This window comes from Heloderma suspectum, chromosome 5 (genome assembly GCF_057233095.1).
Source record: "Heloderma suspectum isolate Gila_16-S chromosome 5, 16-S_ref, whole genome shotgun sequence".
NCBI classification, from domain to species: Eukaryota; Metazoa; Chordata; class Lepidosauria; order Squamata; family Helodermatidae; genus Heloderma; species Heloderma suspectum.
Genome location: NC_139462.1, coordinates 20642704 through 20666151, shown reverse-complemented (window position 1 = coordinate 20666151; position 23448 = coordinate 20642704). Strand labels below are relative to the sequence as shown.

The 23448-nt window shown below is 44.4% G+C and overlaps 1 protein-coding gene and 1 long non-coding RNA gene across 9 annotated transcripts; one reads left to right on the top strand and one right to left on the bottom strand.

Annotated features, from left to right (window-relative positions):
* Positions 1 to 1479: 1479 nt before the first annotated feature.
* On the top strand, positions 1480 to 21889 carry LOC146343668 (placenta-specific gene 8 protein-like). Of its 8 annotated transcripts, none has more exons than XM_084855535.1 (6): positions 1480 to 1533; positions 3986 to 4290; positions 15278 to 15394; positions 16751 to 16875; positions 19539 to 19647; positions 21593 to 21889. In XM_084855535.1, the coding sequence occupies exons 3-5, from the start codon at positions 15289 to 15291 to the stop codon at positions 19641 to 19643; spliced, it is 336 nt and encodes a 111-aa protein (XP_084711661.1). In that variant the 5' UTR covers positions 1480 to 1533; positions 3986 to 4290; positions 15278 to 15288; the 3' UTR covers positions 19644 to 19647; positions 21593 to 21889. The 8 variants fall into 8 exon arrangements, with proteins under 8 accessions (XP_084711661.1, XP_084711660.1, XP_084711664.1 ...); XM_084855536.1 differs by lacking the exon at positions 1480 to 1533 and adding an exon at positions 2870 to 3005; XM_084855534.1 differs by lacking the exon at positions 3986 to 4290.
* LOC146343669 (uncharacterized) lies at positions 3825 to 5921 on the bottom strand. The gene is made up of 2 exons (XR_014791970.1): positions 5871 to 5921; positions 3825 to 3876 (listed from the first exon to the last, which is right to left on the bottom strand). It is a non-coding gene; the product is annotated as an uncharacterized LOC146343669 (long non-coding RNA).
* Positions 21890 to 23448: the final 1559 nt, after the last annotated feature.

The following is a 23448-nucleotide window of genomic DNA, read 5'->3' as shown; positions in this document are numbered from 1 at the left end:
GGAGGAGGTGCAGGGAATGCTGATCAGATTTGCAGATGACACAAAATTGGGCGGGATAGCTAATACTTTGGAAGACAGAAACAACATTCAAAGTGATCTGGATAGAATGGAGCGGTGGGCAGAAAACAACAGAATGACATTTAATAGGGATAAATGCCCAGTTCTGCACCTAGGAAGAAGAAACCATATGCACAGTTACAAGATGGGGGATACATGGCTCAACAACACTACAAGCGAGAAGGATCTTGGAATTGTTGTCGATCACAAGCTGAATATGAGCCAACAATGTGATGTGGCTGCAAAAAAGGCCAATGCTCTTTGGGGCTGCATTAATAGAAGCATAGCTTCCAAATCCCAGGAAGTACTAGTTCCCCTCTATTCAGCACTGGTTAGGCCTCATCTGGAGTACTGTGTCCAGTTCTGGGCAGCACACTTTAAGAAGGATGCAGACAAACTGGAGCAGGTTCAGAGGAGGGCAACAAAGATGATCAGGGGACTGGAAACAAAGCCCTATGAAGAGAGACTGAAAGAACTGGGCATGTTTAGCCTTGAGAAGAGAAGACTGAGGGGAGATATGATAACGCTATTCAAGTACTTGAAAGGTTGTCACAGAGAGGAAGGCCAGGATCTCTTCTGGATCATCCCAGAGTGCAGGACACGGAATAATGGGCTCAAGTGACAGGAAGCCAGATTCCGGCTCAACATCAGGAAAAACTTCCTGACTGTGAGAGCAATACGACAATGGAACCAATTACCTAGGGAGGCGGTGGGCTCTCCCACACTAGAGGCGTTCAAGACGAGGCTGGACAGCCATCTGTCAGGGATGCTCTGACTTGGATTCCTGCACTGAGCAGGGGGTTGGACTCGATGGCCTTGTAGGCCCCTTCCATCCCTACTATTCTATGATTCTATGATTCTATAAAGGACCCGCAAACTATCATCAGTGAGGAATCATGGGTGCACAATAAAAGCCTCATGTAAAAAGGCTCTTAGAGAGGCTGTAAGAATAAAAAAGACTTCATCTGGTGCTGAAATATCCATAAAGAAGGCACCAGACGAGTCTCTCTGGGGAGGGTACTGCAGAATTGGAGTGCCATAACCAAGAAAGCCCTCTCCTTGGTAGCCACCCACTTCACTTCACTTGCTGGGGGGCACCTGGAGCAGGGCCTCTGAAGAGGACCTCAGTATTCAGGTAGGTATATGTGGGAGAAGGTGATCTTTCAGCTAGCCTGGTCCCATAATGCATAGGATTTTAAAGGTCAAAACCATCTGAATTGACCCAGAAAACAGATAGGGATAATGTCTGAGGTCAGCTGCTGAGTTCAGTGTTTGAACCAGCAATTTCCTCATTCGCAGTTCATTCTTGGCAAAGACATTATAGCTGTCAGCTTGGATATTTTGAGCACAACCTCCTTTTTCTAACAGCCAATTGCAGTCTTGGAAAGCTATGAGGGTTGGACCGTCCAAAGAACTATCCCTATAGCTACTCTTGACTTCTACTAAAAAGGTTCTCTGTCTCCTTTGAAGCACTTGGTAAGTGGCATGTATGTATAGTATGTGTGTCTCGTATTTAATATTACAAGATGGTTCTATGTAAATATTTAAGGAATGCTGTTGGGAATGCTGGGAGTTGTAGGGCATTTTTCTGTCTAAAGGTGCATAGGATTGCACCCTAAAAGTACTTTCAAGTTGGCTTGGAGATCTCCAGGAAAGGGAAACAATGATTAAACTTAATTTCAGAAACCTGGAAAGCAAAAGCAGACTCTGTGATTATTTCTGCTACTTTTACAACCAGGAGGTTCTGAACTGGCTAGCCAAATATGTTTTACAAGTTAGGCGGGACTGAATTACATCTACCTGATTTTCCTCATATATTTCAGTTGCAAAAGTTGATCTTTTGCTAAAATTGGAAGGTGCTTAGACAGAATTCCTGAAGGGAACACCAAGGGAGCCCAATGTCTAGGAAAAGTGAGAGGTGTGACCATGGCAGGAAAATCATATAACCACTTACATGGAAGTCTGGTGGGGGGAGGTGGAAATGGTCTACAGAAATCAGCAGGATTTACTTCTGAGTAAACATGGATAGGCTTGAGATTCAAACCCCTTTGGACTCCAATCACACCTTTGTCCCAGTCCGATGCTTTCAGTGGGACAAACATTTTGGCAAAATGTGCCGAAAGGATAACATTTAAATAATGTATACTGAGGAAGGGGAGACACACTTTGAGATGATGGTGCTGGGTACTATGAAAGTTCGCTATGTGGTATCAGCAAGGGCTCATTTCCATGTGCGAGTGTATTTGATGAGTGAGGGCTTGTTCACATGTTCCTGTCACACCTGATGCTTTAGTCGTCAAGAGATGAACACGGATGTGTGAAGCTGTCTTAACACTCTACTCTAGTATTCAGGGCCAGCTCCAGGTGGGAGCCCTGGGCAAAATGCCCTCTTGTGGGCCTCCTTCTGTGTCGACAGGCCTCTTCCAGCTTACCTGGAAATGGCAATACCAGGCTTTCTTCACACTGAGCTTTTATCCTGCAATTGAGATTGTTCCTTCACAGAAGTTTGCGGGCTCAAAATAGATTGCAGATAATGAGCTATCAAATTACCCCATTGTATTCTGCTGTAACTGGACTGCAAGGAGGTGAAATCAGTCAATCCTAAAGGAAATTAACCCTGACTGCTCATTGGAAGGACAGATACTGAAGCTGAAGCTCCAATATTTTGGCCACCTAATGCGAAGAGAAAGCTCTCTGGAAAAGACCCTGATGCTGGGAAAGATTGAAGGCACAAGGAGAAGGGGACGGCAGAGGATGAGATGGCTACATAGCATCACCGATGCAATAAATATGAACACTCATATTCACGCACACTCCGGGAGAGAGTACACTCTGGGAGAGAGCGGAAGAGAGGAAGGCCTGGCGTGCTATGGTCCATGGGGTCATGAAGAGTTGGACACGACTTAACGACTGAACAAACAATTCTGCTGTAGACACAAGAGGACAATGTGAGAACAATGAAAGATAATGGAAGATTCAGATATGGGGAGAAGGAAGGGGAAAGGTGGCGGGGGGGGGGGAAGCACGTGAAAAAGGGAATCGTTGTGATCCTACATTTAAAATGGAAGCAGAAAGCTCTGTTTTAAATGCAGGGCTTTAGGCTGGAATGGAGATGCCCCAGACAGCAGGGTCCAGGTGTCGCCAGTTTAATACCCTCCATTCTACCCGATGTAGCATCATGTTGGGACATTGTGGGAAATTAAAACAGTAGCTCTTGAACCCAGACTCCTTTTCTTTAAAGGGGCACAGGGGAAGTTTTAGCGGTGGGACCCCACTGGGTGCTGGGGACCGGAGAGTTGACCCATGATACTGTGGGCTGATGCTAGGCATGCTGGCCTCTCAACCATTCGCATTATTTTAAAACATTCTCTCATAGGCCACCCTCTTGCTGAGCTTCATTCTTTCTCTCTCTGTGTCCCTCTCTTCTTCTTATAAATTGTACTGTTTGTCTTTTCTTCTCTGCTTAATGTTTTCAACATCTCTGTCTTGTTCCTTTTACTGGTTCCTCTTATTACTAGTGGTTCTACGTCATACGATTAGGCTGCCATCTTACACATGTTTTATGCAGAATCCCATTGAGTTCAATGGCGCTTACACCCAGGCAAGTGCACGCAGAATCCCATCTGGTTTGTGATTTTGCTCCTTTGTCCCTTTCTTCTCTTCTGAAGCTTCATCTCATTCCCTCCATTTTGCTCATACTAATCTTCTTTTAAACTTAAGTCTCATTTCTATTTCAGTCTTCCATCTCTGCTCCTTTTTCCTAGCAGCCCTTTAGTTGTATATTTACTTTAGATATTCATCAGGCCTCTTCTTTGCCTGCTTTTTAAAATAAAAGATTATATTATTTCAGACTGTTCACTTTCTCATAGTTGTGCTGCTTGTGATTGTGATCAATCCCTTCCTTTTGTTTTCTTTCTGCCCCTCTTAGATCATTGTAAGTTACCGGAAGGACCTGTGGTTTGTTTTGGTTCCTTTATTGTATAGTACCTGATATTGTTAGTGATCAAAAGCATCTTGTGGTAGCGAATTCCATAGTTTAACGATGGGCTGTGTGAAGTACTTCCTTTTATCTGTCCTGAATCTCTCACCAATCAACTTGTTGGGATGACCCCGGGTTCTAGTATTATGAGAGAAACAACATCTACCACTGCATCTGAAGGCAAGGCAGGCCATGTGGCCCAGAGCTCTCTCCCCTACTACCTTGCTGCTGCCTCCCAGCATCTGCCACCTGAGGTGAGTGCCTCACTCTGACTAATGGTAGGGCCAGCCCTGCCTCAAAGATATATTTTCACCTGTGAGATGTTTGGGATTAGAAACATCTTGCTTGCACAAAACTGAAGGCTGAAGTGGTGAGAATGTCAACATTCTCACACCCTGTTTCAAAGTAAGCATACGGTATTATGCCATGCAAAACAATGCTGTGAGTCATTTTGTTCTTCTGAGTAAAGTAGACTTCACCCAAGTTTCTTCTTAGGCTTGGTGTGGCTTGGTCAGTGGTGGGTGACAATGGACACAAATGGGTAATTGGGCTGCACTTTTACTAAAGCCCCCCTCCCAACATAAATGCAGCAAAGAAATACCCATCCCTAGGGTAGGAGAGGGTGGAAAGATTTTTTCAAGGCTGACTGTACACAAGGAGAGTGGGGATAGTCAATACTTGAATTCAGCTGGCAGTGAATCATTTCTGATTTGGGAGAATGCATGGGGTCTTTGAAGTTTCTTCTGCATCCATCTGCAAGCTAGGTTTCAGTTTTAAATTATGTACATGTTCAGATGTATGAGCAACTATGATCAAATATACAGACCTCATTGGCTATGTGTACACGTCATTTTGTCAAATAGTTGACAAGGTATCTCTAAACCCTGCCCTTCTTTGCTATTCTAGGTTATCCTGCTATGTGTTTTTAGTGATGTATTGTTATAAATTCTACTTTGTTTGTACCATCTATTTATAGTTCCTTGGAAGCCTTGATTACTTGTCTATAACAATAACAGAGGGTGTGTGTGTTTCTATCAGTGCCATGGTGCCAAGACCATGAAACCTAGACTCCTGAAACTTGGCATGCATGCTAAGGGAATCCTAAAGATATGCACCTTGGGTTATTTTGTTTTTTTAAAGAACACATTGATTAATTTTAATTATTTTTATTTTTTATTGTATTTATTAGATTTATTAGCCGCCCATCTGAAATTAATTAATTTCAATGTGTCCATGTGGTTGACACCTGCAGTAACATCTTCAGTCAGTAGGGGCAGACTTCCCTAACCAGTACACAGCTTTGTAGTTGGTATAGTTTGAAGCCAGGGGAGATTAGTAGGCCGAGAGACAGTTATATGGCTCCTCCCCACCCTTCTGTGGGGCAGCCCCTTCAGGCGAATGTAGTAGATAGACCACTCCCTCAGGGGGAGGGCTGCACCATGGCAGGGGCATGCCTAGGGGTGGCTTCACACAGACTGGTGTATCTAACTCTATCAGCTGCATACGTCTGCTTGAAAGCTTTGCTGTATCAAGCTAATGGCTATTCCAACCTATGCAAAGCTGGGTGAGTTCGATAGTAGCAGATTAAAAACTCTTCTAAACAAAGTGTACACCTAAAAATATTTGGTAGGTCTCAAATCAGGTTTTGTTTGTACTAACAGCAGTTCTAGTATAGTGACCTTGGAATTAATTTCTTTCTTTCATTATTAATACATATATACATTTCCAAAAATACAAAGATCAAATTATGAAAATAGCCTAAGATAAAGAGATAGTATTTCCTAAACGTTACTTGTTAATACAAAAAAGACCATTGCTGAGTCCAAATGCTTACCAGAACTTTTCTGTAGCAGTGTCTGGCAGCCTGTCACAAGCAAGGATATCCAAGGGAGCACCCCCAAATCGTAGCATATTTATAGAATTTTCTAAAGATTACATAATTGCTGATATTATCTAGCTGACAGTCTAACTTGCTCTAAGAGCTCTGAGCCAACAGGGCTCACAGTCTAACTTCTAAGAGATTAGGGCGCAATCCTATGCATGTTTAGGCTGAAAAATATCCTACAACTCCCAGTATTCCCTAGCCAGCTGGCTGGGGAATGTTGGGAGTTGTAGGACTTTTTCTATCTAAACTTGCATAGGATTGTGCCCTAAAACATACAAAGGAAGCTTTCACATATCGTACAGGTAAGGTTAGATTAGTTCTGAGTTATAGCTTTGAGGAAACAAGTCCCAACTCAAAGTTTACTGCCATAAGTAAATCAGATTTTTCTAAACATCGATGGATCAAAATGTATATGGTAACTTCCTGACAGAGAGCTCCTACCACTAACAATCAGAAGGCATCGTGCAGCTATTCTGTCTTTTCTTCCTTCACATATTTCCCATGGTAAGAAAAAAGAGAGATGAAGTGGTGGGAAAACATGGGTGGGTTACAAGTGGAAGATGATGACATCTGGCTCCCCCATAAAATTCTGCAGTTGTGTGATAAAAGCCTCATATGGAAGCACATCTAATGTTGGACATACTGTATTCAAATTTTATTAACCATTAACTGTTAAGTACAGCTTTAATCTGGAGTAATAAAGTTTTACAGTCCAACGAACTTCAGATGAAGTTTGACCCTGAACATTAATGCTGCTATCCTATACAGACTTACCTGGGAGCAAGCCCCACTGAATTCAGTGGGACTTACTTCTGAGTAGACATGAGTATGTTTGCACTGTAATAGCTCTTCACCCTTCAAATAACCCTCTGACCCTTGGGTGTAGGACCTTAGCTTCGTATTCTTCCTTTGCTTGTAGATATTATCCAGAGCACCTTGTGCATTTGTTTTATATCAGTTACTGAGAATTCATTATGAACTTTCTTTGTGCCTTCTATCACTTATTATTTGTTTAGTTATCTGGGTTCCCAGTTATCTCTTATTTGATGTATTTAATTGTATAGGGCTTGCCATTTCAAGATAAGACTTCTTTCTGCATGGGAGAAGAAGATAATCACTTTCTTGAGTAATCCCAGGCTGGGCTCTCCAGATGTCTTGGATTGCAACTCCCAACACATGCTGGCTGGTAATGATGGGAGTTGCAGTCCAACACATCTGGAGGGCAGCAGGTTGGGGAAGACTGTTTTATCCCAATGGAGGCCAATTACAGTTCTCAGTGGCATAGTGAAGAAGCACACTCTGCACATGCTTAAGGGCGCTCTTCACTGTTACATCACATGTCCAATGACTGATTCCTTGTTAGTTAAGGATATTTCTGTTCCAGCTGCTTTTCAGGAGATATGTCTATTAATGGACTTTAGTCTTGATTAGCATTTAGTTCTAGTTTTCTTTGCATATGCCTTTGCATTAACCTTTCCAAAATGTTCCTGACTTTGCCCAGGCAAACACTTCAGAATGTGTTTGCTCCATCCTACCTATAGTTTTACCTCTCCTCCTCCACTATGGAAACATTCATTTCCCTTTTTTGAAATACATGTTTACAGTTTGGTAGGGTGTAAAGGTTTCTACATGAACCATCAACCTTGATTTTCTTTTAACAAAGTTAATAGCTTCAACGTTTTTAAAAAATAGTTGTTTATTATTACATTTATACCCGGCCTTTTTTCCTCTTCCAAGGATTCCAGGGTGGCTTTCATGATCCACCTCCTCACCATTTTATCCTCACAGGAACCCTGTGAGGCAGATTAGGCTGAGAGTCAATGACTGGCCCTAAGTTACCCAGGGAGCGTCATGGCTGATTGGGGACTAGAACCCAGATCTCCCAAGTCTTGTTCTGACACTCTAACCACTACACCACACTGGCTCTCAAGTTCAGCCCAAAATGAAATTGTGAAGTTGAGGAGCGTGTGCATACGAACAACAAGAATGCTAAGTGGGATATGAAGGAGCAAAGACGGATGAACACAGAGCTCATCTACGCGAGGCTGTTAATCGGTGTATCTACTTTCAGTTTCATTGGAGAATTGAGATCTGAGCTCAGCACAAAGAGCTTTTCCTTTCCCGCTTTTCTGCTACATAACCTCTAGGTGGAGCTGTGCTAAAGCGGCATAGCTCAGATATACAAGGAAAGACAGCACCATTTTTCCCGTTCTAAAATAATACCCTATTTTCCCTGTTCTAAAAAAAAGGGAACATACTCAGAAAACAACAGAAGCAAACCTGGAGGATCATGACATCGTCTAATGAGCCTGTAAATCACAAGCATATAATAAATGCCTTGTGTAGAAAAGCTCATAAGCATTAAGAAATGTGAGAAGAAATGCTAGTACAGACATTCCCATGCTCCATGACTGCAAATTACTGGATCCAAATTTTGAATGAGGAGTGCTCCTGTTCAGGGTTCCAGCCTGCCTGCTAATTATAACCACTTTCGGATACTCCATTCCATCCCTCTTCACTCCAGTTTTCTCTTGTTTTCACCCAAACAGTCATTCAGGATTCTGTGCCCACTGAGCATGCTCAGTCCTCACTGGGTATTTTTGTGGTGCCCTTCCCCATTTAGGATTTTTTCCTGGACGAGGACGGTGCCATTTGCCTACATCAGGAACCACACTCAAAGAATCAAAGACTACATTTGCTGTTAGTATATAGCAGGGATGGGCAACACACGGTCCCCTGCTATCCCCTGCTGAGCCATCAAATTTGGCAGTGGTGAAAAAAATGGGGGAACGATGCTTTTAATGCAATGGAGCACTAAAAGCATCAAATTTAGTTTGTCTGAAGCTACATTGGCCTGTTCTAGAGCTACAGAGCCACAATGCAGTGCTGAATTTCAGAGGCAAACTGCCAATTTTTATTTTTATTTTAAATTCAAGGCACTCTGCAGAGCGCGGTCTGTGGGGATAAGGTCGGGGGGGCACAAAAATAGCCTTCGGACTTCCTGCAATTGTCCACCCCTAGTATATAGGATAAAATTTAGTAGATATAAAAACAATTATTAAATGTTTGGCCCACTAGAACTCCAGGTTGACCCAAAATATGGCACTTCTCCTGGACACATTTTTAAATGCCCAGATTGTTTCCCCTTACTTTATATGAAGCGTGGGCAGCCCTCAGGCTTGTGAGATCTGCTGTGGTTTTCAGTAGAATCCAGAGGTCCGGCAACCAGCGACAAGGACAAAATAGGGGCTTAGAGGGGAGCAGGGCCACATGCAAAATGGTGACTGAGCGGTGGGCCCCATTACTTACAGCGCCATTGCTGAGAGCCTGCATATACGAGCACAAATGTACATCTGAGTTACTATAGATCTGGGATTCTAAGACAACACTTTGAAACTGGACAGCAGAGCTGCCCAAGGACTTTGGTTCAGGCAACAAAGTGATAACTCGAATTTGACAGGCGAGGAATACTGTGGCCGAGAGAGGAGTACCTGGAACAAGGTCAGCCATGGCAGCCAATGCTTTAATTATTATTTGTAGCTTTACTCGCCTTTTTAAAATTACTGCGACTTGGAGAAACCCTTGGAGGTCTACTGCAAATCATCACCCAGAGATCTACCGAGAGATCCCCATCTGCCCTCTGCCCATTCCTGCTTTACGCAAGAGTATCTATTTTGACATCCTGTGCTGCACATGAAATCTACCTCTAACATCCTGGAGCGTCACAGCCACTGGGCATTAGAATCCTGGGAATGGTCGTGCAAGCATGTTGCTGTGTTGCCACTTTCTGCTTGTTTAACGGCAGCCTGATGTGCAAAAGCTGAAGCCGGTGGGTTCTTTTCCCCTCGTGCGGGGGTCCACCAAACCAGGCTGTTCATTTAGCTGTTTACCAGGGTTTCTGTTTCCGCATTTTGAGCGGGATAAAGATCAGCTCTTTACCCAGGCATGTTCTCCACAGACTCTGGGCAGAGAGTGAGTGGCGAATCAGTGGGTCTCCCAAGGGATTCCAGTCTCAGTCTCAGTCTCTCTCTCTCTCTCTCTGCAAAGCAGCACGGTGTGCGTGCGTGTGTATATGTGGTTTTGTTGCTGTCAGCTGTTTACATGGGGGGGTCTTCTTCCCCCAGCCAGCTTCGCGCTCGCTTTGAGCCTCTCCTAGCCCCGCCAAGAAAACTCTCCTCTTTTGTTGTTCAGTCGTTCAGTCGTGTCCGACTCTTCGTGACCCCATGGACCATAGCACACCAGGCCTTCCTGTCCTGTGCTCTCTCCCGGAGTGTGCTCAAGTCCATATTCATTGCATCGGTGATGCTATCTAGCCATCTCATCCTCTGCCATCCCCTTCTCCTTTTGCCCTCAGTCTTTCCCAGCATCAGGGTCTTTTCCAGAGAGTTTTCTCTTCGCATTAGGTGGCCAAAATATTGGAGCTTCAGCTTCAGTATCTGTCCTTCCAATGAGCACTCAGGGTTGATTTCCTTTAGGATGGACTGATTTGACCTCTTTGCAGTCCAGGGGACTCGTAAGAGTCTTCTCCAACACCACAGTTCGAAAGCATCAATTCTTCTGCGCTCAGCCTTCCTTATAGTCCAGCTCTCACAGCCATACATTACTACTGGGAAAACCATAGCTTTGATTAGACAGACCTTTGTTGGCAAGGTGATGTCTCTGCTTCTTACTATGCTGTCTAGGTTTGCCATAGCTTTCCTCCCAAGGAGCAAGCGTCTTTTAATTTCATGGCTACGGTCACTGTCTGCGGTGATCTTGGAGCCCAAGAAAATAAAATCTGTCACTGCTTCCATTTCTTCCCCTTCTATATGCCAGGAAGTGATGGGGCCAGATGCCATGATCTTCGTTTTTTTAATGTTGAGTTTCAAACCAGCTTTTGCACTCTCCTCTTTCACCCTCAGCAAGAGGCTCTTGAGATCCTCTTCACTTTCTGCCATTAGGGTGGTATCGTCTGCATATCAGAGGTTGTTGATAATTCTCCCAGCAATCTTAATTCCGACCTCTGATTCATCCAACCCGGCATTTCTCATGATGTACTCTGCATATAAGTTAAATAAGCAGGGTGACAATATGCAGCCTTGTCGTACTCCTTTCCCAATTTTGAACCACTCGGTGTTCCATGTCTGGTTCTTACTGTTGCTTCTTGACCCTCGTACAGGTTTCTCAGGAGACAGGTAAGGTGGTCTGGTACTCCCATCACTTTCAGAATTTGCCACAGTTTGTTGTGATCCACACAATCAAAGGCTTTCGCGTAGTCAATGAAGCAGAAATAGACGTTTTTCTGCAATTATCTTGCTTTCTCCATGATGCAGCGAATGTTGGCGATTTGATCTCTAGTTCCTCTGCCTCTTCGAAACCCAGCTTGTACTTCCAGTAGTTCTCGGTTTGCATACTGCTGAAGCCTAGCTTGTAGGATTTTGAGCATCACCTTGCTGGCATGTGAAATGAGCGCAATTGTGCGGTAGTTTGAACACTCTTTGGCATTGCCCTTCTTTGGAATTGGAATGTAAACTGACCTTTTCCAGTCTTGCGGCCATTGCTGAGTGTTCCAAATTTGTTGGCATATTGAATGCAGCACTTTAACAGCATCATCTTTTAGGATTTTAAATAGCTCAGCTGGAATACTGTCATCTCTGCTAGCTTTGTTATTACTAATGCTTCCTAAGGCCCACTTGACTTCACTCTCGAGGATGTCCGGCTCAAGTTCAGTGACCGCACTCTCATGGCTATCAAGGACATTACTATCATGGCTATCAAGGACATTAAGATCTTTCCTGTATAGTTCTTCTGTGTATTCTTTCCACCTCTTCTTAATCTCATCTGCTTCTGTGAGGTCCCTGCCTTCTTTGTCCTTTATCATGCCCGTCTTTGCACAAAACGTTCCCTTGAGATCTCCAATTTTCTTGAAGAGATCTCTAGTCTTTCCCATTCTGTTGTTTTCCTCGATTTCCTTGCATTGTTCATTTAAGAAGGCCTTCTCGCCTCTCCTTGCTATTCTCTGGAACTCTGCATCCAGTTGGATATATCTTCCCCTTTCTCCCTTGCTTTTCGCTTCCCTTCTTTCCTCAGCACTTGTAAAGCCTCATCAGACAGCCACTTGGCTTTCTTGCATTTCTTTTCCTTTGGGATGGATTTTGTTGCTGCCTCCTGAACAATGTTACGGACCTCCGTCCATAGTTCCTCAGGCACTCTGTCTATCAGGTCTAATCCCTGAAATCTATTCCTCACCTCCACTGTATATTCATAAGGGATATGATTGAGGTCATACCTGAATAGTTTAGTGGTTTTCCCTACGTTCTTCAATTTAAGCCGAAATTTTGCAAGAAGCAGCTCATGATCTGAGCCACAGTCAGCTCCTCTTAGACCAGGTCAACAGGCAGACACGTGGGCAGGGTGGGGGACGCACCTATGATTTTCCTGCTCTTCTCAATGGCGTCTTCTATCCTGGCTGTGGTTACAACGGAACCGGAACCGCATATTTACACAAAGCCAATAAAGCAGATTCACATTTAAATAGTGCATTATCTCGCGAAGAGAAAACTCCCTGGAAAAGACCCTGATGCTGGGAAAGATTGAAGGCAAAAGGAGAAGGGGACGGCAGAGGATGAGATGGCTAGATAGCATCACCGATGCAATGAATATGGACTTGAGCATGCTCCGGGAGAGAGCGCAGGACAGGAAGGCCTGGCGTGCTATGGTCCATGGGGTCACGAAGAGTCGGACACGACTGAACGACTGAACAACAACAAAGCGGATTATCTCAGGGTGTGTGGTTTTTTTTAGTGGGATAAAGATCAAATACAGCTGGATGTGCCCTGGAGGTTGATGGCGTCATGATTCATTCATTTATTTATTTCATTTCTATACTGCCCAATAGCTGAAGCCATCTGGCCAGTTCACAGAAATTAAAACAGAATGCAGCATAAAACAATCTAAAATATGAAAGCTTAAAACCACAATATAATAGTACAACAAGAATTAAACCAAGTATCAATGCAGAAATCTAAAATACAGATTTAAAACAGCAGAGCTAAAAAATTAGGAAGCTAAAATGCTACAATACTGGGAGAATAAAAAGGCCTTCACCTGGAGTCAGAAGGAGTGCGAACCTCTCTAGGGAGCTCCTTCCACAGCCAGGGTGTCACAGCAGAAAAGGCCCTCTTCCTGGTAGCCACCCGCCTCACTTCCTTTGGCGGGGGCTCCCGGAGAAGGACCCCTGAGAATGATCTTAGGGTCCAGGCAGGCACATATGGGAGGAGGCAGTCCTTCAGTTAACCTGGCCACAAACCGTTTAGGGCTTTGAATGTTAATACCAGCACTTTGAATTGGACCCAAAATGGACTGGCAGCCGGAACAGCTGGAAAAATAGTGGTGTAATGTGATCTCATTGGCCAGGCCCTGTTAACAATCTTGCAGCCCTAGTTTGGACTAGCTGAAGTTTCCGGACTGTTTTCAAAGGCAGCCCCACATATAAACGCATTGCAGTAATCCAGACAAGAGGTTGGCAGAGCATGGACAGTAACTAGACTATCTCTGTCCAGATAAGGGCTTGTTGTTGTTGTTCAGTCCACTGAGTTCACCTGTGCCTCAATCACGAGTACACTATAAATGTCTCATGTAAAGATAGCCGTAATTTGCCTGTTGTTTGTTCCAACGTTTTATTGCATTGCTCTTAGAGATGTGAAGGCTTGGGGGGGGGGGACAAGAAAAATTCAGATTCCCCCGCCCCCATTTCCACAAAATCCTTGGGGGGAAAAGACAGAAAAAATGCCCCCCCGCCACACACACACATTTTTTTTCCTCCCATCCCCAATTTGTTCTGTTTTTTTCCCAGCCTTCACAACTCTAATTGTTCCCAAGTTTTATTGTACTACACTTTTATTGGTTTCATTTTATTAATGCCTTTGTACTCCGCACTGCAATCCATCTGGTTGAAAGGGCAGGTTTAGAAATATTTTAGATGATAAATAAACCAATGCAATCTTCATGCCGAGGCAAGTCGCACCTATTGGAAAAGATGGCACTGTGTTAGTTCTTCCATGTGTGCAAAATAACTAAGGCAAGGCCATGTTGTCTCGACGTTTTTTTGTGCCAATGTAGTCGATTCCTCGAAAGCCTATAACTGTTGTCTTTGTTTCTTTCGTACAGAAGAAGAAACTGTTAGGACAGTAGAGATAAGTTATCTTGTCTCCACAGCAACTCACCCCAGACCTAAGAATCATCGTCCTTGCAAAAGTCACAGGGCTCTGAGAAGCAGCCGGGGGTGTTGGTTCAGTAAAAGCTCAGTTGATAATGACCAGACATGCGCGCTAGGCTTGGCTGATGTTACTTATTTAGCCACATTATGGTTATAAATGTAACCGGTGAGTGTTGATCTGGGCTGCCTCTGGGTTGACAGAGCTGCCTTCGTTGTACACGAATAAACTCGAGTTGAATCTTACCCGTGTGTCCAGAGCTTAATTGGAGGGCAGCTGGGCATGGACCTCCAAGTCCAGTTTGGACTTTTACCACACATGCAGTGGTGTGGGTATGTGGATCTGCTCTCTAAACTGAATGGAATGAGGACCTCTTGTACTTGAAGAAACTCCTATTGGGGTTTTCATGCCCATAAGAAAGGCCAGAATGGAGCTTTTTGGATTTGCATAGTATCTTTATGAGTACATCCAAAAATTCAGTGTGTAAATGAGACAAGCATATATATCGTTCAGTTATACTCACCAGAGCCAGGATTGGCTGCAGTTCCCTGTTGAGTGTAACTCTGATAACAAATCTGGGTTTGCTGCCATGTAACTGTAGATAGGCGCTATATACAGTCCAGTGGCTGGATCTGAGTTTGCTAAGGGAAGAGCTCATTAGGCTGGGAGTAGTAGGATCTGAAAACAGGGCCTGCATCAAGGGTATGAATGGTTGGGCACCTGCCAGGGGCCCACACCCCAGCAGGGGCCCACTGACAAGAGCCCCCTGGACTTGCTCCTCCTCTTCACCATTGCAATCTGCGTATTTACCTGCCTCTCACTCTGGCCCAGGCAACGATGGTGGTGAGAAGGAGAAGCAGCAGATGCTGCCGCCTACTTGCTCCCTGGCTCTCTGCTTGTCAGGCAAGCAAGTGGCAGCAACGATACGAAAAAAGTGGAGGAGCAAGAGCTGTGGGGCAAGTGCAAGAGCAGCAGTGAGAAGGGAGACTCGCTGAGGGATGGGTCCCATGGAGGATGTCTCGTCCAAGGGCCCTCCGAAACCTGGAGCCAGCATTGTTGAAATACATTCCTTGTGCTGTATCATCATAACTTCAGGACATGTGATGCTTTTGTTTGTTTTACATTTGTTTTAATCGTCTTATTTCTCCCTGCTTTAACCAGCAACTGCCCAAATGAACACTCAGGTGATTGTGAGTCAGCCACAGGTCGTGGTTGTCCAGCAACAAAGCCCCCAGTGGCAAACGGATTTACTTGACTGCTTTAGTGACTGCGGAGTATGTGAGTAGCCTTGCAAATATTTCACTGTGGGGTTGTCATAGCTTTGTTGAGTTAGCATTTGGAAACTGCTGCCTTTCCAGCCCAGAAGCTTTTCATGGTGGAAATAACACTTTGTCATTCAGACAACAGATGTTTACTAAGGGAGGGACTCACTGAGTTGGGAGTGGCAGGATCAATATGCACTCTGCGTATGGAGATCGTATTTTGTATTATAAACCAACTCCATCCACCAGTCATCGCCATAGAACCTGTTTTTTTTTTTTTCCTACCAAGCTTGTCCTGGCATGCCCAAGATTGTGGCGGCATCTGCATGACTGCAATTCTGTAGATTGGATTCATATCAGATGGGCAACTGGAGATAAGCACCATCTTCACATATCCACTTGCACCACAAAGACGTGTATGATCTTAGACACCTCCAGAAAAATTGTTGTCACAGCATACCATCTGTCTCATTGGCCCTACAGTCCTGTGGCAATGAAACTGAGAAATAAAGCCCTCTGCTGATGTCCTAAAACTTAGCATAGGGTGGATGGACATAGCTGTCAAAAAGGCAGGGAACAGAGGGTAGATAAATTTTCAAAATGGAGGGTGGTACGAGTGAGTCCCCCCCGCCCCAAGACCTTGTACTAGAATTTGTGATCTGTGGTGTTTCGTAAGTCTTATAAATTATACTGTACTTGGGTAAATCCCTTATGATGGAATTTGCTACAAGTTGTAGTCATGGCTTGAAAAAGTGATTAGACAAATTCATAGAGGTTAAGGCTACTACTAGGGATGTATGGATCTGATTAAATCTGTTCCGTCTGTGCTTTGGGGATTGTCAGGCATCTTTTGTTCCATCATCCACTCATTGATGGAACTGGATTTTTTTAACCAGAATTTTGTTTGATTTGTGCTAATTTGCATTAGCGAAAATAATTTGCACTTGTGCTAATATGCACTTGCACTTATGCACATATGCGCTAATGTCAATTAGCATAAATCCCCCCCAAAAGTGAAAAACCAGTCCGCAGAATCCACGTGACTTGGGAAAAGCCAGTCCGCTGTAGAATCTACAGGTCAGATTCATAGAAATCCGAACTCATTTGAATCCATTGCGGATTTTTCTGACATCCCTAGCTACTAGTCATGATGGCTCTGAATTAACAGAAAGTGCCAGTTACTGGGGCACATGTACAGGAAAGTGCTGTTACCCTCATGTTCTGTTTGTGTGCTTCCCAGAGGCATAGAACAGGCCTTTGGTCTGATTCAACAAGACTCTTCTTATGTTCTTAACTTGTATCAACACAACACTCTTTCACGTGATGTCCTAGAGAGGGTTTGGTTTTCATGCTCTGCTCTGGCTCTATCTAGGCCTCTGTGGGACCTTTTGCGCCCTGTGTTTGGGATGCCAAGTTGCTTCAGATATGGATGAATGCTGCCTCTGTGGACCAACCATGGCAATGAGGTCTCTCTACCGGACAAAATATGGCATCCCAGTAAGTGTATCGTCTAACTTTACTGCCCTCTCTGGTTTCTTGAATTTTGTGTATTTTTATAAAAGATGCACTTTAAGCGTGTGCCTTTCTGTTGCTGCCTGTAGAAGGTCATCTTAACATTACAAGCTGGTAATGAGATCACCTATCCTAATTTGCACATATAGACACTATCCATTTATATTAGGTGCATTTATATTGGTTTAACTACCATAGCTTTCCAAAAAGAATTGTAGGGATTGTAGTTTGACAAGGGTGCTGTGAATTCTCTCACAGATTGTTTACCCCATCATTTACAGAACTATAGTTTCCAGGGTGCCTTGGGGACAAGGAAGGACAGTTAAGCCAGCCTAAGTCCAGTGTAGATGTGCTCTGCTTATGAAGCTAGTGTGACCGATACTAGTTCCACAGAGGTGAAGGTGGCATGACAGAGCCATCCTAAAGTGCACACTGCCATCTCTCATCAAATCACTTTCCAGGTGTTTGTACAGCATGGAGCAAAGGTGCAGGGCAGGGGAGGCAGGGTGAGCCTCTACTTCACGTGTGGGCATCCCATCTCCTGCAGGTCACATGTGGCCCGCAGCCAACTTAAGTGCAGCCTGCGGACCATCTTCCTACTCCCCAGCTCATTTGCCTCCTCTCCTCCCCACTGCTCAACTGATGAGTGCTGGGAACAGCCGAGGAACACTCCAGTTGGTGCATTCCTCAGCTGGGCACTGGGGAAGTGAACCGTGGCTTCACTGCGATCCCATTGTTCGGCTTCCTTCCTCCCCATTGTGTGTGTGTTTGCATATGAGAGAGAGACAGAGAGACAGACACAGAGAAAGGCATGCTCTTATTTATTTAATACATTTCTAATCCACCCAATAACTAATGTTCTCTGGGCAGGTTACAAACCATTAAAAAATTAAATGTCAGATAACAGTTAAAAATATAAGATCTGCTGAAAAGTAAACAATACAGCGAGCATCAGGAGAAGGGGTGGCCAGTGCTGGGAGCCCTGCTGTACTTTAGTTTCATGTGGTACAGCCCTATGCATGTGTCTGCTCAGAAGTGAAACTCATGTCGTTCAAGGGAGGCAGTGTGCCTGAGTTTTGCAGCCATGAAGTGTCATCCTGTGCCTTTTTACTTGGGAGTAAGTCCCATCATATTAAACGGGACTTACTCCCTGGGGAAAGCGCAGAGGATCACAGCCTTGCTCTGTCTGCATTCCCTTTCCATGGCTGGAACTTTTATACCATGAACCTTCCCACCCACCCCCCGCCATTTTCTGGATAGACTGGGATTGCTGGGCATGTATGATGTTGTTCAGTCTCATACCAGGATCATATTTGAACTTATCTGACTGGAGGCTGATTTGGGGAGGAGAGGAAGTGCTGTAAGCAAGCTCAGTGCCCCCCCCCCCAATAAGCTGCCTCTCCACCCTAGTGAGAGGTGCCACTCGGGGAATGAGAGAGGCTTGTTTCCTGCCCTGTCCACCCCGGCCCCCCCAGCTACTGCGCTCTGAAATAAAGCTGTGAATCACAAAAGCTTCTACTGCACCATTGTGAAGGCTAGAAACAGCGCTGTAGTGCTTTTATGAATTTGAAAGGCAGGCTAGTTACTCTGATTGGCAAAAGCAACTACTTCGCTATCCTGACTCCTAAAAAATGTGCAACTGCGGTATTCTGAATGGGAAACATAGTCATAGCCAATGGGGAAAAGAGTGAATGGGGGGAGGGGCAGCCCCACCCCTTGACCATGTCACTGCCAAGTCACAGCCATGTCACAGAGGCATGCTCAGGATTTAATGCGAGGGGATGAGGCACACTGCAGCAGAACCGCTGGGGAGCCGCTTTAAGTAAAAAAAATATGGGCTAACAGGACTTTCCAAAAATGCGGCTTTTCAAGAGGGAAGCTGCTGGTTGGCTATGGACTGGCGACGGCATCACCTGTTGCAAACGACCCTGATGTGCTCTCCTTCCACATTAAATTGGCCATGTAGATTGGCTCCAGGATTAGTCTCATGGGTGATGCCACCCAATTAGAAATCATGCACCGAACAGGAAGATATTGTGATGGTATTATAGCCAATTAAATGTAACTGTGTGGTGAGATCATTGAGGGGAAGTGGACAATTAAGAGGGCAATGTAAATACATAAGCAAACTGTTGGTTTTTTTGGTATGCTTGTCATAAATGGAAATAATTTTTCATCGCTGATAAAAACTTGTGCAAGCAACAGAGTCATTTCAGTTTGGCTTTCAGCTTGTACATCATTCAGATTCTAAGACCATGTTCGGACTTAGTGGCTTTCAGTGAATTAACCCATGAATTGCAGGGACATGCGCTGCTTCCTGTTTCCAGTAACAACCCAGTAACTTACAATTAAAGCACTCAGAGCCCAAGGAATTTGTTTTGAGTACAGACCTGAACAGACCTCACAGTCCTTCTACAGAAAAATCTACTCCCAAAATTGCTTAACGTCAGCAGCATAATTAGGGCATGGGAGGAGTCATGTTTTTGTTGTTATTGTTAAACAATTGGGAGTCGGAAATCCTTGCAGATCACCCAAAGCTCTACCAGTAGATCCAGATTTACCTTCTGCCCAGCCTTGCTGTCTTTTTTGTTTTTTTGCCATCCAAAATACCAACAGCTGGGTTAAATGCTTTTTTGTTTGTTTTACAGGGATCCCTCTTGGGGGACTTCTTCACCACCATGTGCTGCCCCCATTGTTCCCTTTGCCAACTCAAGAGAGACATCAATAAGAGGAAAGATATGGGGATCTTCTAAAAAGGTTTGTTCACTTACAGGGCTTAATGTTATCCATCAGGCGTACAACTGGAAAAGTTACCCATGTTTCCTCTAAGCCCTTAAGTGCAGCACCTAAAAATATAAACGGCACTTCCCAGAATTCCATGACACTCAAGCACAGTGCTGTAGTGGATGCAGGGCTTGCAGGGCCGAAGCTCTGGGACGTTTTGATTAGGAGAGAGCTTCGGCTATGGGGCGGTATAGAAATATAATAAATGAATGGCTGAAATTAATGATGTCACCTGCCACCCCACTCAGGCTTCCCTGTTCCCTCACAGTATCTGGGGGGAAATGGATTCTCCTGACAACAACATATTGGGCCAATTTGCATGACATGACAGCTGATTGGGGGTTAGTTTACCCTTGAGGAGCTGCAGTGTGAGCTGGCTGCCATTATGAATATGCTGTGTGAAGCCTGTCATGTGACCCTGCCTTGGCCCTCACTGAAATGCATCCTACGGGGGTGAGACACACTCTGTGTGTACGTACACATCCACACACACACACACACACCCATATTTCTTGCAATATACAAACTTTCTATCCACTGACACACCTTCTGTCATAAGGCCAATTACATGTTATGTTAAATGTATAGGTTTGGCCTTGTGTGTGTGGTGGTTTTGTTGTTTTTTAAACTTTAAATAGCAACCACCCAGAGACATAAGAAGTGAGGAAAGGTTTTTTTAAACCCTTTGTTAAAAAAAATGAATAAAATCGCCTCCCCAAAGTTGCCTTCTCCCCAAGTATCTTTCCTGTTGTTGTTGTTGTCGTTAATAAACAGCAACAACAGCAATGACAACAACACAGTCATTAGAGTTTGTTTGGCCCTAATACTTGCTTGTTTCTGTTTAAATGCATATCCCACTTTTCTACCAGGGGGGCTCTCAAAGCCACTTGCAGAAAGTTGGGCTCAGTCCTGGGCCCAGTGCTCTTCAACATTTTTATTAATGACTTGGAGGAGGAGGTGCAGGGAATGCTGATCAGATCTACAGATGACACAAAAGGGGAGGGATAGCCAATACCTTGGAAGACAGAAACAAAATTTAAAGTGATCTTGATAGACTGGAGTGCTGGGCAGAAAACAACAGAATTACATTTAATAGGGATAAATGCCAAGTTCTGCACCTAGGAAAAAGAAACCAAATGCACAGTTACAAGATGGGGGATACTTGGCTCAACAACACTACAAGTGAGAAGGATCTTGGAATATTTGTAGATCACAAGCTGAATATGAGCCAACAATGTGATGTGGCTGCAAAAAAAGCAAATGCTCTTTGGGGCTGCATTAATAGAAGCATAGCTTCCAAATCCTGGGAAGTACTAGTTCCTCTCTACTCAGCACTGGTTAGGCCTCATCTGGAGTACTGTGTCCATTTCTGGGCACCGCACTTTAAGAAGGATGCAGACGTTCAGAGGAGGGCAACAAAGATGATCAGGGGACTGGAAACTAAGCCCTATGAGGAGAGACTGAAAGAACTGGGCAAGTTTAGTCTTGAGAAGAGAAGACTGAGGGGACATATGATAGTGCTCTTCCCGTACTTGAAAGGTTGTCACAGAGAGGAAGGCCAGGATCTCTTTTGGATCATCCCAGAGTGCAGGACACGGAATAATGGGCTCAAGTGACAGGAAGCCAGACTCCAGCTGAACATCAGGAAAAGTGTCCTGACTGTGAGAGCAATACGACAATGGAACCAATTCCCTAGGGAGGCGGTGGGCTCTCCCACACTGGAGGCATTCAAGACGAGGCTGGACAGCCATCTGTCAGGGATGCTCTGACTTGGATTCCTGCATTGAGCAGGGGGTTGGACTCGACGGCCTTATAGGCCCCTTCCAACCCTACTATTCTATGATTCTATGAAAAACAAATAGATCAATTGTCCAAGGAAGTCCCCGTCTCTGAATGTGGATTCTTCCTTCTCTTTCAGATCTGCCTTTATTCAGCAAGTGTGTGTCCTATCCAAGTATGCTTCAGCGTCACCTTTCAAAATCAAGTCAGCCATCGTGTTGAACAATACGTTGTTCTCTACAAGCTGATACACTGGCTGTTATTACCAGGAAAGCAGTATAGTCTTTAAATATACATGCACACACACACACACCCCTGTGTAATAGTGTTACTGGAAATGGGTTGAGAATAATTAAAAGTGTAGCTTACCTCACCTGTAATGTTTCTTGAAATTGATACGTTGTGTACTCTAAAGAAAAAGCAATATTTCTCACAATTTCTTCTCAGTCTTCTACTTTTGTGCAGTTGGTGTTTCAACCTGAAGGATAAGATAATCACCTGTATATTTTATATAGTGCCTTGGATGTATGTGGTGATTTATGGCAGCTTTCTTCAATCTGGCACCCTCCAGATGTTTTGGACTTCAGCTCCTATAAACTATCACCAAATCTGCCTGATATGGGGTGATCAGTCCCAATCAAACCTGGGAGCTTGAAAGAGTTGGAGTAATGAGGCTGCACACAAGAGCTCTTCTAATCTGACATTGCTTTACTAATTACACCAATAGCATATAGAGAATTTGCACTTCAAATCACAGATATCAGATATCCTAGAAAAAGAATTTGGTCCCTATCCAATCATACTCACCCCTTGCTACAATGGGAGGCCAACCCCACTCAGTGAGACTTTGCTCCGGAGATGATGGGGTCTCAAGATCTGCATCTTCCTGATATTTATTTATTTATTTATTTATTTATTTATTTTATTACATTTCTATCCCACCTTTATTTGAGGAACCCAAGGTGGCGAACATAATCCTCCTCCTCTCCACTTTAGCCTCACAACAACAACCCTGTGAGGTAGGCTGGGCTGAGAGTCTGTGACTGGCCAAAGGTCACACAGTGAGCTTCCATGGCCGAGTGGGGACTAGAACCCAGATCTCCTGGCTCCCAGTCCAACACTCTAGCCATTACACCATACTGGCATGTTATGAGAACTCCGAATTGGGCCGATCTCAGGCCCACTTTTATATCCATTGGTCCATAGTCACTGCATGCCCATTGACCATTAGTCTACTGTCCTGGCATTACCTCGTGACCAGTTTGGCTGTTGACCCCACATCTATAAATCCACAGTTGCTGCTGTCTCTCACAGACGTTTGACCACAGACTCACAAGTCAACAGACGGTCTTATTGCAGAGGGCACAATGGTCTGGGGTGAGCTGCCCACAGACCTAATTGCTATTCCACAGGGTGTTACAAGGGCTGTTTCAAGCCACTGTTCTACAGGATGCTGTAATTGCAGACACGACACTCGCTGACTGTGAGGGCCTCGTCACCCAGTTTTCAGAAGTGCTTTCGGCATGGTTTCTGAGACCCCTAATATTCCATAGCTCACAGCCTTGCTGGAGCCTATCATTATTCATATTACAGTAACCCATTCACCTAAAACCTAATATGAACTATAGATACATAAATGCTGATCCGTACATAACACATAAAATCAAATGTAACTCGCAAAATGCAATGACCAGTCTCACAAAGCCAGTGGTCAAGGATCCTGGAAGTTGTAGTCTAATGCACTTGGATGGCTCCAGGTTGAAGAAGGCTGCTTTATGGAATAACATAAATGCCCCGAGAAGCTTACAAAGTAAGTTTGGAAATCATATGCGGAGAAAAGAGAAGAAAGGGTAACATGAGAATAATTCTAGGAGAGAAGTTAGATCTCAGTGGACAGGAAGTCCATACAGAAGAAGCTGTTCTCTCAAATATCCTGGACTCAGCCTATGAGGGGTTTCAGAGGTAAATACCGGCTCCTTGAGTCTGCCCCTGCCC

Coding starts and splice junctions, on each gene's coding strand:
- LOC146343668 (XM_084855532.1), top strand. CDS start 5,573: ATGGCTATTCCAACCTATGCAAAGCTGG. Junction 5,601..15,277: donor TCCAACCTATGCAAAGCTGG/GTGAGTTCGATA, acceptor TGCTTTAACCAG/CAACTGCCCAAATGAACACT. Junction 16,876..19,538: donor GGACAAAATATGGCATCCCA/GTAAGTGTATCG, acceptor TTTGTTTTACAG/GGATCCCTCTTGGGGGACTT.